This window comes from Phyllopteryx taeniolatus, chromosome 19, assembly GCF_024500385.1.
Source record: "Phyllopteryx taeniolatus isolate TA_2022b chromosome 19, UOR_Ptae_1.2, whole genome shotgun sequence".
NCBI lineage: Eukaryota > Metazoa > Chordata > Actinopteri > Syngnathiformes > Syngnathidae > Phyllopteryx > Phyllopteryx taeniolatus.
In genome coordinates, this window is record NC_084520.1 from 10,653,034 (window position 1) to 10,665,042 (window position 12,009).

At 42.7% G+C, this 12,009-nt stretch overlaps 1 protein-coding gene across 4 annotated transcripts in view; it reads right to left on the minus strand.

The window, feature by feature from the left end:
• Nucleotides 1–12,009, minus strand: part of qki2 (QKI, KH domain containing, RNA binding 2) — a 22,496-nt gene continuing 10,487 nt past the window's right edge. Inside the window, exons 4-9 of one of the 4 annotated variants that reach the window (XM_061755972.1) lie at nt 10,735–10,878; nt 8,456–8,543; nt 7,961–8,245; nt 6,171–6,194; nt 4,665–4,739; nt 1–2,170 (exon numbers count right to left, since the gene is read on the minus strand). In XM_061755972.1, the coding sequence (XP_061611956.1) occupies nt 2,148–2,170; nt 4,665–4,739; nt 6,171–6,194; nt 7,961–8,245; nt 8,456–8,543; nt 10,735–10,878 (639 nt within the window). In that variant the 3' untranslated portion in view covers nt 1–2,147. Of the gene's footprint in view, nt 6,195–7,960; nt 8,246–8,455; nt 8,544–10,734; nt 10,879–12,009 lie in introns of all 4 variants that reach the window. The other 3 variants (XM_061755971.1, XM_061755973.1, XM_061755974.1) reach the window with 3 other exon arrangements.

Sequence of the window (12,009 nt, forward strand, 5' to 3'; positions counted from 1 at the left end):
TCTGAAAAGGTCATTTAATGTACAAAATAGCATATAAAAATACATATAAACTCGTTACAGGTGTTACGACCGCATGTTTTTTCATACCAAGGCCTCGGTTGGCTGTGTTGCATGTGCTCCTTTATATAGGATGTGTGGGCAAGTTATGACAAAAAACATATTACAGTGTTCCATCCTCACGCATACATAAAAAGACATCTTATGAATCACTGCTTAATACTGTGTGGCACTTGGACAGGGATTGGGCAGTAAAATGAGGGAGAAAGCGGTAAATTGTAATAAAAAAATTTAAAACTGGTGATTTTTTAAAAACATTTTTTAAAGGCACTTTTGTTGAGATGTTGTGCAAATGTCCTTCCACGTGTTCACACTTGGCATTTAAACCCTGCGTGTTGACTCACAGTACTGCGAAAGAAGCATCCGGATCCTTGACTTGATGACTGTGATACTTTGGCCCTTTTGGATTTCACTTTCTTTTTGCGGTGAGAGAGGGTCCGCCTTGGCATTTTACTTCGCTCGAGGAGGGTAACGGAAGCACAAAATTCAAGGCACTCTTTAAAACGTCAGTGATATTTAAAAGAAAGAAGGCCTTGAGTTCCCTTGTTTTTTTTTGTTTTAGTTTTTTTTTTTTAATGGAAGCATTAATAAAATCAAATGAAATAAAACCTCAGAGGAACTCTTTAAAAAAACTGTAGTCCCTGTAGTCAGGTGCTATTTGTAATAAGTATGGATGTTCGATACCACAAAACCACTACTTTTCAGACCGATACCAATACTTACTTGAGTACTCGCTGACTACCCCTAGTACTTTTGATACATAACATTTCAATTAAATTACATATAATTGTGAAGAAAGGCCCTTCTTACTTTTAGACAAGCACGATGATTCACCGATATGTCAAACCGCCATAGTGTAGCGCCAACTACTGCCGAAGAGGAATTACTTAATGTCAGATCATCGGTGGCTGGTATCTGCAGCCTATAGTACCAGATAAGGTGAACTAAGGCTGGTATCGGCCCGATACCGATACCTTGTATCTGTGCTATAGTAATAAGGACTGATAAAATGCTAGCATACTAACAGTTGGTATGCTATCATCTAGCAAGATAGCAGCATGAGTACAGAAAGGGCTGAGGCTAGTCAATAAGGATTTAACATTTTGCCCTGTAGTCGGGTTCCATTTCTAATGAGGATTGATAAAATGCGAACATGTTAACCATTAGTATGCTAAAATATACAGTTGCAAAGTAGCAACCTGAATGTAAAAAACGCTGTGGATTAATAAGTATTTAACACCCTGGCCTGTAGTGGGGTACTATTATAAATGAGAATTGATCAAATGTGAACATGCCATCAGTTTGTATGCAAACATAAGAGAACTCCATCGGGATGGTCATTAAGGATTTGACATCCTGCCCTATAGTCAGTCGCTATTTCAAATGACGACTCATAAAATGCTAACATGCTAACACTCGGTATGCAAATATGTAAGAGAACACTCTCTGCAAGGTCATTAAGGATTTTTTTCCCTGCCCTTTAGTTGGGTGCCATTTCAAATGAGGACTCATGAAATGCTAACATGCTAACAGTTGGTATGCTAACACACAGCAAGAAGTACAAAAAGCGCTGAGGCATGTTGATAAAGGTTTTTACATCCTGCCCTGTGGTCTGTTACTGTTACCCCAAAAATTAACATGAATTAAATGCTAACATGTTAGCAGTTGGTTGCTCGTTGAGATGAAGTAGAATGCACAATATCAACAGCTCTCTCTCTCTGTGGACGGTTTGAGTGCAGGGTGAGTTCAATTAGAATCTTCAGTAGTTGAGTTATAAAGAAGAGTAATAATTATTGCTTATGCAGGAGCTCGTTTGGACCCCCACAATGACGACGGTGGGCAATATGCGAGAGGAAGGCACGTGGGCTAAAAGTTTGATGGCAGCGGTCCCTGCTGGGTTATCGTCGCCGGGCCGCCGTCCGCTGCTGGTTAGATGGAAGGGTCGCTTCCGGGGCCGGCCTCTGGTTGGCTGAGCCGGGTAAGGGTGGGAGGGGGGCGCCGAGGGAAGGAGAGCGCCAGGGCTGGGGGGCACTTGGCCAATGAAATGGGGTAGGGGAGGGGGCTGGGGTCATCAGTGGGTGGAAAAGGTGTCATGGGTTAGTTGCCGTGGCAGCTAGAGTTAGACGGGACACAGACAGACCAGGAAAGGAAACGGAACAAAAAAAAAAGAGGCACACAGAAGGGGACATAAAAAGAAAAAAAAACAAAAGATAGAAGAGAGATTAGTTTCAGCTAGTGGCGTCGGGATGACAACAAGGCAATTTTCTTTTTTTCTACGGTGGTTGCACCCGGTGCTAGGGGCAGAATGCTCCGCTGCCCCCAGCATCATGTGACCACCGTTACCGTTATGCTACTCATGTTACCAGACGGTGAAACCATGAGGTAGAGGAGGAGATGCTGTGGTTACCCAAAGTGCACACAGCGACGACGAGCCATGACTGTGCGTGCATACATTGGCTGTCCTCGAGGATGTGTAACAGTATTCTTGAAAAAAAAATCTGCCTTTTAAAGTTTTTTTCTCAAATATATTTTTTGCCCCTCAAAAATCTATAAAAAAAATACATTTTTCCAGAAAATCTGCATATACTTTTTTCTTGAAAAATGAGATTTTTTTTTAATATCAAACTTATTCTTGAAAATTGTCGACTTTGTTTTCTCAAAAATACAAAAAAAACCTCAGATATATAATACATTTTTTGTCCAAAAATATGGTTTTCCTTGAAATTAAATAAACTTTACTTTTAAAAAAACTTTTGCGGTAAAAGACAAAATAATTTCCCTCGAAAAATAGAATTTTTGTCCTCAAAGTATTTTCTTTCGACAATATACTAGCATTTCCTTGAAAATATGACTTCTCTCGAAAATATACACATTTTTCTTCAAAAAATTAAATGATAAAATCTCTTGATCTCTTAAATTAAGATTTCTCTCCTCTACAAACTTAAAACTTAAAAAAATACTACTACTTCTGCCCTCAAAAAATAGGACATTTTGACTTTAAAAAATACAACCTTTTTGTGAAAATCTGTTTTTCCTTGAAACACCCTCAAGTTTTTCTGTGAAAATATAGGGCTTTATATTTGTAAAATGAAAAAATTTTTTGGGGAGCATAATTGTGTCGTCCAAATTCGCATCTTGCACTTTTTCCATGTGGAGTTGCCGTACAACTCCTGCAGATTTAGCACTGCGTGCACTTTGGGTAACCATGGACGGCATGGTTTCATGTGGGTGAGAGCGTGACCCTCTCGTCGTAAGGAGCTATAGAGTTGCAAGTAAGCCTGACTGATTACTAGTATTATTGATTATGCTTTGTTCCATTGGCTAGGAAGTATTAGCAGAGCGGCTAATGGCTACTGTGAGCAGAGAGGTGCCGTAGTAAGAGATAGCAATGAGAGGTTAAAAGATGGTGATTTGTTTGTTTTTTCAGAGGAAACAAATTCAAAATAGACAGTCTAACTACAAGAATTTAGAGTCTTTAGGTTGTCTTTGGAGATTTATTTTGTTCTCAATAGTCGTCTTTATTGCCTTTTAGTGTTTTTTGTTTGTTTGTTTTGTACAACAGGAGCACCACTGCTCACACATACATATTGTAGCTAGCTAGTCCATGTCTATATTGCATAAAAACAGTCATGAGGCCTGTGCATTGAGAAGGTCACCTCATCTTTAAAAACAACAAAATCAAAACAAAACAAAAACACACACACAAGCACAACAACGCTGCCTTCCAGGGAACAGTAGGAGCTACACACTCGGAACAGAAGTCTTACATGGAGATACTTCATCTATAAAAAGCATACTGTAAAAATAAAAATGTACAAACTAAAAAAAAAAAAAAAACTACAAATACTTTCAAGCGATTTTGTTCCATTAGCTTCATATAAGCACTTTAAAATCCCTATATACAAATGTATTTGTCTTTTTATTGTTTGCAGCTAAATACATGGCAACAGCACCACTCTGGCTAGGAAATATAATATGAAAGATGTAAACAGTCCCAATGATAAAGTCCAGTGGGCGACTGATAAGACCACAAACAACAGTATTTCATACAAAAACAAAGAAAAAGAGCTCGGAACACAGACTTCAGTAGTCATCACACGCTGTGTTTTAGTAGTAAAATGGGATTAAGTGGCGTGTAGTCATCGGGCACAACACTTTGATCATTCACAACAAAATGTGGGAACTAGTGGAATGAAATCGGGTATAAATAAAAGGTTCCCATAGGACGTGCTGGGTAATAAGTAGCAGAGATGGAAAAAAAACAAAAAACCAACAACAACAAAAACGAGAACTCCCGAGTCCAGGAGTCACAAGGAAGGAAGTCACATGAATGGAGTGATCCACTCTAATTGAGAGTGGCCGCCCGGGTTTGCGAACAAGAGATAAGAGCAACCCCCACATCCCCCCACCCCACCCGACATGGCTCCTCCCGAAATGTCACTTTTACTGCAACAAAACTGTTTTCACATTTTACGCCAAGCTTGGCATGCCATGCTAAGACACACACAAACACATAAACTGGTCCCTTGGTCTGAATGGGCGCACGCGCGCACACACACACTCACACACACACACGTACACAAAAAGTGGCTGGTGAGCTAACTAACCTCTGTCTGTGGTCACTACCCTTTGGTAAGGATGGATTCTCTTGTCTTGGCGGCGTACCTTAGCGGTCATGGCAGCTGCTAACAAGCGCGATGACGTTGGCCAAAACAGAACACAGAAGGTTACTCATCACAAAAAACACATCATACAACGTCAGCGGCCACTTCTGGGAGATTTGAGGGGATGGTGGGGGGGGGGGGGGGGGGGGTTGGGGTGGGGAGGTTTATATTTAACCCTCCTGTTATGCTGTGGGTCAAATGGATCTGTTTTAAAATCTAGGAAAATTGTTTTTTGTTTTTACAAATTTAGGTTAAACTTCTTCTATTAGGCTTATTTTTCCCTTATCTTTTTTAAAAATAAGTTAAAAAATTATAATTTTTGTTGTTGTTGATTACACACAAAGCGGGTCACATTGACCCATGAACATTGTTTGTACGAAACATGCAACAGGAGGGTTAAAGTTTGATTAAAAAAAAAATAAAAAATTAAAATTATGATAAAACTTGTTCTGCTCGAGTCATTTCTTTATTTAAAAATTATTTAAAAAAATAGAATTTGTGTTGTATTTTTCATGATTAAATGAAGAGTGACTCATTGACTCAAAAAATATCTGGAAAAAATATTTAGGGATTAAGATAAATCTTCCGTTGGCCTTATTTTTGTCTTTTTTCTTAATTTCTTATATTACATATTTATAAAAATGTTTTTTTTAAATATTTGCAAACACCTCCCTTCCCATACATGCTCTATTAAATATATTGACCTGGCAGTGATGCAGCAGGTGAAAGGAGTGTGCAGAAATGGCTAATTCTTTTCTTTGCAAATATTATACACTCATTGTCCAATATAGTTCATATCATACACACATACACAAACAAACACACACACACCTTATTTCACCTCAATTTAACACACAAACATAAGTGATAAGTGTTTATACATAACAGGATTGTTAAGTCATTCAAAGAGGACAGAATTTTGTTGTGTTGTGGTCTTCTGTTCTCTAAAGATTAATCCAACCCACTACTTTCTATTAAAAAAAGCTTCACTAGTCGCTTCAAAATCACACTAATGAGGCACTGGAATCATTAAACAAGCTTTTTAAAAAAAAAAAAAAAAAAAAAAAACATCACAAACAGCGCGTGCTAGAACATCTACACTAGAAAAATGTGTTAAAATTACAAGCTGAACTATTTTTCTGTTAAAAAAAAAAAAACAAGGTTAGAATTGAATGCGTCACACCACCACGCTAGTCAGCTAATAGAACGTCACGAGCGAGATGAAGCCATGGACACTTAACTATAGCACGAGGAATCTGTTGTCCTACAGTGTGAGCAAGCTGTGAGCCTTTGCTCCGTAACATACTGTAAGTATTTAGAAGGATGGGTGGGGTGTAGGTTCTGGAAAGGGAGGGTTTTGGGTTTTGTTTTGTTTTTTCCTCTGCAAGCCAGTCCGTGTGCACTAAGATGAATAGCTAATCGCTTAGCCTTTGGTTGGGAAAGCCATACCTGCGAAAACACAGGACGAAGGGACTATTAGCCCGATGATGAGCTTCTGCATGCAGGTTTACATGTGGATGGATGTATTACGAGAGCTGGACACAGATGGCTGCCATCACCCATCTTCATCTATTGTCATTGATCAAGTTGTGTGACGTTAAGGGCTGAGGAATACAATACAGAGCGTACGTGGCATCTGTAAAGCTGACGTTCGCAGCAGATTTTAAAGAGAAAGTGCTGCTCCCGCGAACAAAGCTTTACTATCACTATGACAAATATCCAATGCCACCCCGTGTGCGCGGTAAACGTCTTTACCACAACATACACTGCCTGCACAGCAGATATGGCATTTGTAAAGTTGAAGTTCACAGCAGCGTTTAAAGAGAAAGTGGCTGCATTTACTTGAAACCACCACGTGTCATTGTACAAGTCATAACCGCAACACACACCACCTGTGTGTGTGTGTGTGATATATGTACAGCTGACATTCACAGTAGCAATTAAAGCTAGAAAGTGTTGACCCGTGAACAAATAAACGCCGCACCTCAAACAGTGGCTGTAATTACCGGTTACCACCAAGTGTCGCTGTGTAAGTCTTAACCGTAACGCTAACTGCCTTTAGAGCATGCGTGGCATCTGTAAAGCTGCAGTTCATGGAGGCATTTAAAGATAAAGGGCTCTATTATTGGAGACGGCGCATCTGCGGCGGGGCACAAATGCCGGCATATCCTGATTTTCGTGCAAGCGCAAGGCTCGCTGCACGTTTTCAGGGCAGCAGAGGGAGTGTCCTTGGGAATGCGCCTGGCGCAGTGACAATTTGGTGGCAGAAAGTCAATCAAAACGTATGCCTGCTCGGAGCACGTCTAACTGCTGGCACAGACTAGACCAGTGAATACCAACCAGTGTGTCGTGGCACATTAGTGTGCCGTGAGCGCTCTTCAGGCGTGCAGTGGGAAATTATAAAATTTCACTTAATTGCTCAAAAAAGTATTTATTTACAAGAAATAATGTTCTTTGTTCCTCTATTTATGCCAGTGAGGCATAGTGACAGACAGAACAAATTAATTGTCTTCCATTAGATGGCAGGAAGTACATACAGTAATTAATGTATCCACTTTTTGTGACATTTTTGTTTGTTGGTGTGCCGTGAGATTTTTCAACTGTAAAATACGTGCCTTGGTTCCATAAAGGTTGGAAATCACTGGGCTAGACTGCTGGTCTAACATGATTATGGTGAATTTGATCAGGGCACAGGGACACTGAGGTGTGCTGACACATTTAAGTCGCCACCAATGATCAACAGCACATTCTGTATATCCACTCACATTGTCTGTTGCCACACCGGACAAGAACAGTGACAATGCTCCACTCACATACGGATTGCTGCCATTACACATCGCCATCTTCCGCACAGAAGATGTGTCTGTCGAGACTGCATTGCACCATATTTAAAGGGAATAAGAGGAGCCGCTGTGATTGGAGTCGGCTATAAATACTCCCGTAGTGGTGCAGCCTGCCCACTCTCGGGTCTGCCGGGTTGGGCTGATCTACAAAATTACCAACACCGGTCTATGTATGAATGCAGCTGGCATCTTTACCACAACACACTGCAGGACACATGTGGCATCTGTAAAGCTCTAGTTTTAACCACAGGACATATTAGCGAAAAGAGCAATTTCTGTGTGCATGGCATCGACTAAATTTTAATTTTTGGGTTGATGCCTTGGAGCCAAGCATCCAGTTCTCATAATACATCCCTTGTCCAAGTAGGAACATGATGAACCGTAGCGATTAATTACCTAACACGCCGGTCGAGTCGATGGGGTATTCCAATATGGAGGGCGTCAGTGTGTAGGGGTACTCGTAAGGCGTGTAGATGATCCCAGACTCGGGTCCTTGTTGCACCAGGGCTGGATGCGGGTTGCCGCCCGGCACCAGGGCTGAGCTCTGGATCTGACGAATCAGAGGCATGATGGTCGGCGTGGTCACGGGGGCGGGGTTACGCAGGGTGGGCGGCAGGACGGGCGTGGGGCCGGTGATGATGCGAGGGGCCTGCGGGGTGCCGAGCGGGAAGCTGGCGGTGGCTGCGGCACACACACGCACATAGGACGCACAATGATTGTGTGTGCGCACCCACACATAGACGTATACACAATGGACAGGGGACGAAGAAGGGAGAAACAGTCTCTGTTACAAGGAACAGAGGTATTGTTTGGATATACAGTGGTCTGCTGTGCAAAGACCCCCCACCATCCTCCTCCCGGCCCCCTCCCATCCTGTGTTTTGATCCTTACGTGTCTTGACATTGGCGTCTCTGTAGGTTCCATTGAGGATGGCCAGCTCCATCAGCTGCATTTTCTTCAAGTTGTCCTCACCTTCAGCCTATACAAAGACACACGCAATCTCAATCAATGTCAAAGTTGAGGTTGTAGGGAAAGGAATCTTATAAAGTCATATTAAAAATGGACGCCACCAGAACTCTGAGATTCCCAGGTAATCAGCAAAGAAAGACAAGGAAAAGGTGAGAAATATAAAGTCTTAGCACTGCACATAGTATTTTATCCTAGTGGTGTTACCGTATGACTGTAGATGTGGTTTACCGCTACAGAACGGTTGTTACTGTAAAAGCGCTGCAGTATGTAACGCCAGCGCTTATTTGTGCTTTTATATGACATGTAACTATAGACGTATTTGTGAACTTTTGAGCTGCATGTCAGCAGCCTGGCCGTATTTCTATCACTCTGCTTCTCACTGGGCGGCACAGTGGACGACTGGTTAGCACATCCGCCTCACAGTTCTGAGGACCGGGGTTCAAATCCCGGCCCCGCCTATGTGGAGTTTGCATGTTCTCCCCCGTGCCTGCGTGGGTTTTCTCCCGGTACTCCGGTTTCCTCCTACATCCCAAAAACATGCAGGGTAGGTTAATTGAAGACTCTAAATTCTCCGTAGGTGTGAATGTGAGTGCAAATGGTTGTTTGTTTATATGTGCCCTGCGATTGGCTGGCAACGAGTTCGGGGTGTGCCCCGCCTCTCGCCCGAGGGTGGCTGGGATGGGCTCCAGCGCGCCCGCGACCCTAGTGAGGATGAGCGGAACGGAAGATGAATGAATGAATGAATGCTTCTCACTGTCCCATTTGTCCACTCTGCGCCTCCTTATAATATGATATTATCGCGAATACAGTTAGTCATTCAGCTGGAGTCCATGTGCTTTTAAACCCAATTGCAGGCTGTCAGAGCAACAGGGGGCGCTGCAACTCCTAACCCCCGAAGACTAAGGCCATTTTAGCCAATCAGAGACTCGAAGAAAGTCATTTCCAGGAAAAGGCGCAAGAACATCAAAGGCAAATGGAGCAAAAGGAATGCAAGTGTGGATAATAGTGAAGAGGGGTGCACTATTGGCTAGCACATCTGCCTCACCATTCTGAGGTCCGGGGATCGAATCTCCAGCCTTCCAGTGTGGAATTTACATGTTTTCTGGTTATTTTAACTTCCTTACACATTCAAAAAAACGTTAGGTTCATTGAAGACTGAAATTGTCAATTGGTGTGAATGTGAGTGTGAATGTTTGTCTATATGTGCCCTGCGATTGGCTGGTGACCAGTCCACGGTATAGCGCACCTTTTGACCAAAATCAGCTGGGATAGACTCCAGCTCACCCACCACCCTAATGTGGACAAGCAAGAGCTGATAGAAGAGAATTGAAAAAAGCCAAAACACAAACGCTAACGGCACACACTTTGACGTCATGAATCTCAATAGTGTCTGGAAGCAAAGATTCTGTCATCGTCAGAGACTCTGAACAGCACCCAGTCTGTGCTATTCTGTGTCCAACAAGCTAGTTGCACCTTAGCTCCAGTTACTGCCCGCTGAGAAGCTCGTCTGATTTACTGCTTCAAGGCAAAGTTGTGGGGTTAAGCCAACACATATCATTAGCCAGAGGCTTCTGCAGCTACATAGAATTAACAGGTGCTGGTGCTCCCGATAACCACGACGTCTTATGGCCTTAAACTTTGAGGTTCGACTGCAATAGAATTCATGCCACTGGTCTTTTCATTCTGCCCCAGTTGTTGCAAGAGAAGGCAGCCTTGTGATTTCCCAATGTACGATTGTGTGTGTGTGTGTGTGTGTGTGTGCCATTTTCCACGTGAGCACCAGAGGGCGGGACGTATGTAGGTGGCAATGGAGAATGCTACCGATGCCGAGGAGTCCAATCAAAACGTCCCCTTGTGCGCGGACAACAACAACGACGACGAAAAAAGGGGAAAAAAAGGAATATTGTAGCCGGTCGTTGGGAATGAAGTGAGTTGTGAACGAGTGAAAGGAGTGATGGAGTGGGGAGGACGAGTGAACAGACTCGCCATTCATTCACACAGCCTTTCAAACAACCCGGTGTTGCCGTGGCAACCCCTTTTTGTGCATGTTCCCTAATTACCCTAACCCCTTACACATACTCACTCACTCACACACACACAGACACACACACACACACACTTTTGGACCGACAATCCCCTTCCCCCCTTCCGTGCATACCAAAACGCTAAACTCTCATCCCCGCTTCTTTTGAGATACTCACAGCGGGGACGAGGAGTTTCTTGACTTCGTTGATGGCCCGCTGCAGCTTGATTTTGGCACGGTTGTTCGTGTCCTCCACCGTGATCAGGACGTGCAGGTCCTCGCTCAGGTGCTCCCAGTTAGGCTTGCCTCGGTTCATCTCCTCCTGGATGGAGTAGAACAACAAGAAGCGTACTCGGTTTGTATGCGCGGCATGGGCCCTATCCCATTCATGCGCTACAACTAGCGTCATGTAATGTGGCTCAGTGGGTGTTTTCTTAATCCTCCTGTTATGCTGCGGGTCAAAGTGACCCATTTTAAAATTAAGGAAATGAAATTTAAAAATCCTAGTACGATTTAGTCTACGTACGAGTCCTGAAATTCACCCAAAATGGTTGCTTCAAACCAAAATGGCCGATTTCCTGTTAAATTTGAGGCATGGGTGCTTGAAACTTTTTTGTGCATCCTGAGATGATAGACATTCCAACCAAATTTCATTGCAATCGGTCAAACTGGAAAACCTGCAAGCAGTGATGAACAGGCCCTCGCGCCCCCTTTTTCATGCCGAGTCCCCGAAATTATGACCAAACGTAGACACTTTGCTACACCCACATTAGAAAGCATACAGTGGGTAGAAAAAAAGCTTTTCTAGCTTCATTCGTCTGTCCAGGTTACATGGTTCCGATTGGGGCTCACCTGGACGAATTCCCAAGTAGGAATTCGGCAACGTATGAGCCCTGGAATTTGCCCAAAATGGGTGCTTCAAACCAAAATGGCAGACTTTCTGTTTCATTTTGTACATGAGCCCTTGAGACATTTCATGCGCCCAATTATGATAGACATGTACACCCAATATCATGTTGATCGATGAAATTAGTGTCGAGGGCTATTTTTCAAGGGGGTGGTACTGATAGGTCATGCTTGGGACCCCTAAAATACATAAACCTTTACCAGTAGAGCAAAAAAAGGTGAATTTTTGCATGTTAACCCTCGTAAAAAGATGATTCAGTTGTCGGAAGGACAAAGTTAAAACTGTAATCAACATAAAATTATGCAATGAAAATGGTTGATTTCACATATTTGCAATGACAATTGCAATGTATTGAGTTAATAATGAGATATAATAACTGGGAACAAAGGCGTGTTGTCTCGAGAAATAACTCGTCATGGGTTATGCAACATTCTCAAACTCCCTAAATCACTAAATTTCCTGCAATTTTCCAACAACTCACAACTGTTGCAACATGTTTCTTGCTTATCATTGTTGTGTCCTCCATTCCAGAAGACGGTTATCTGA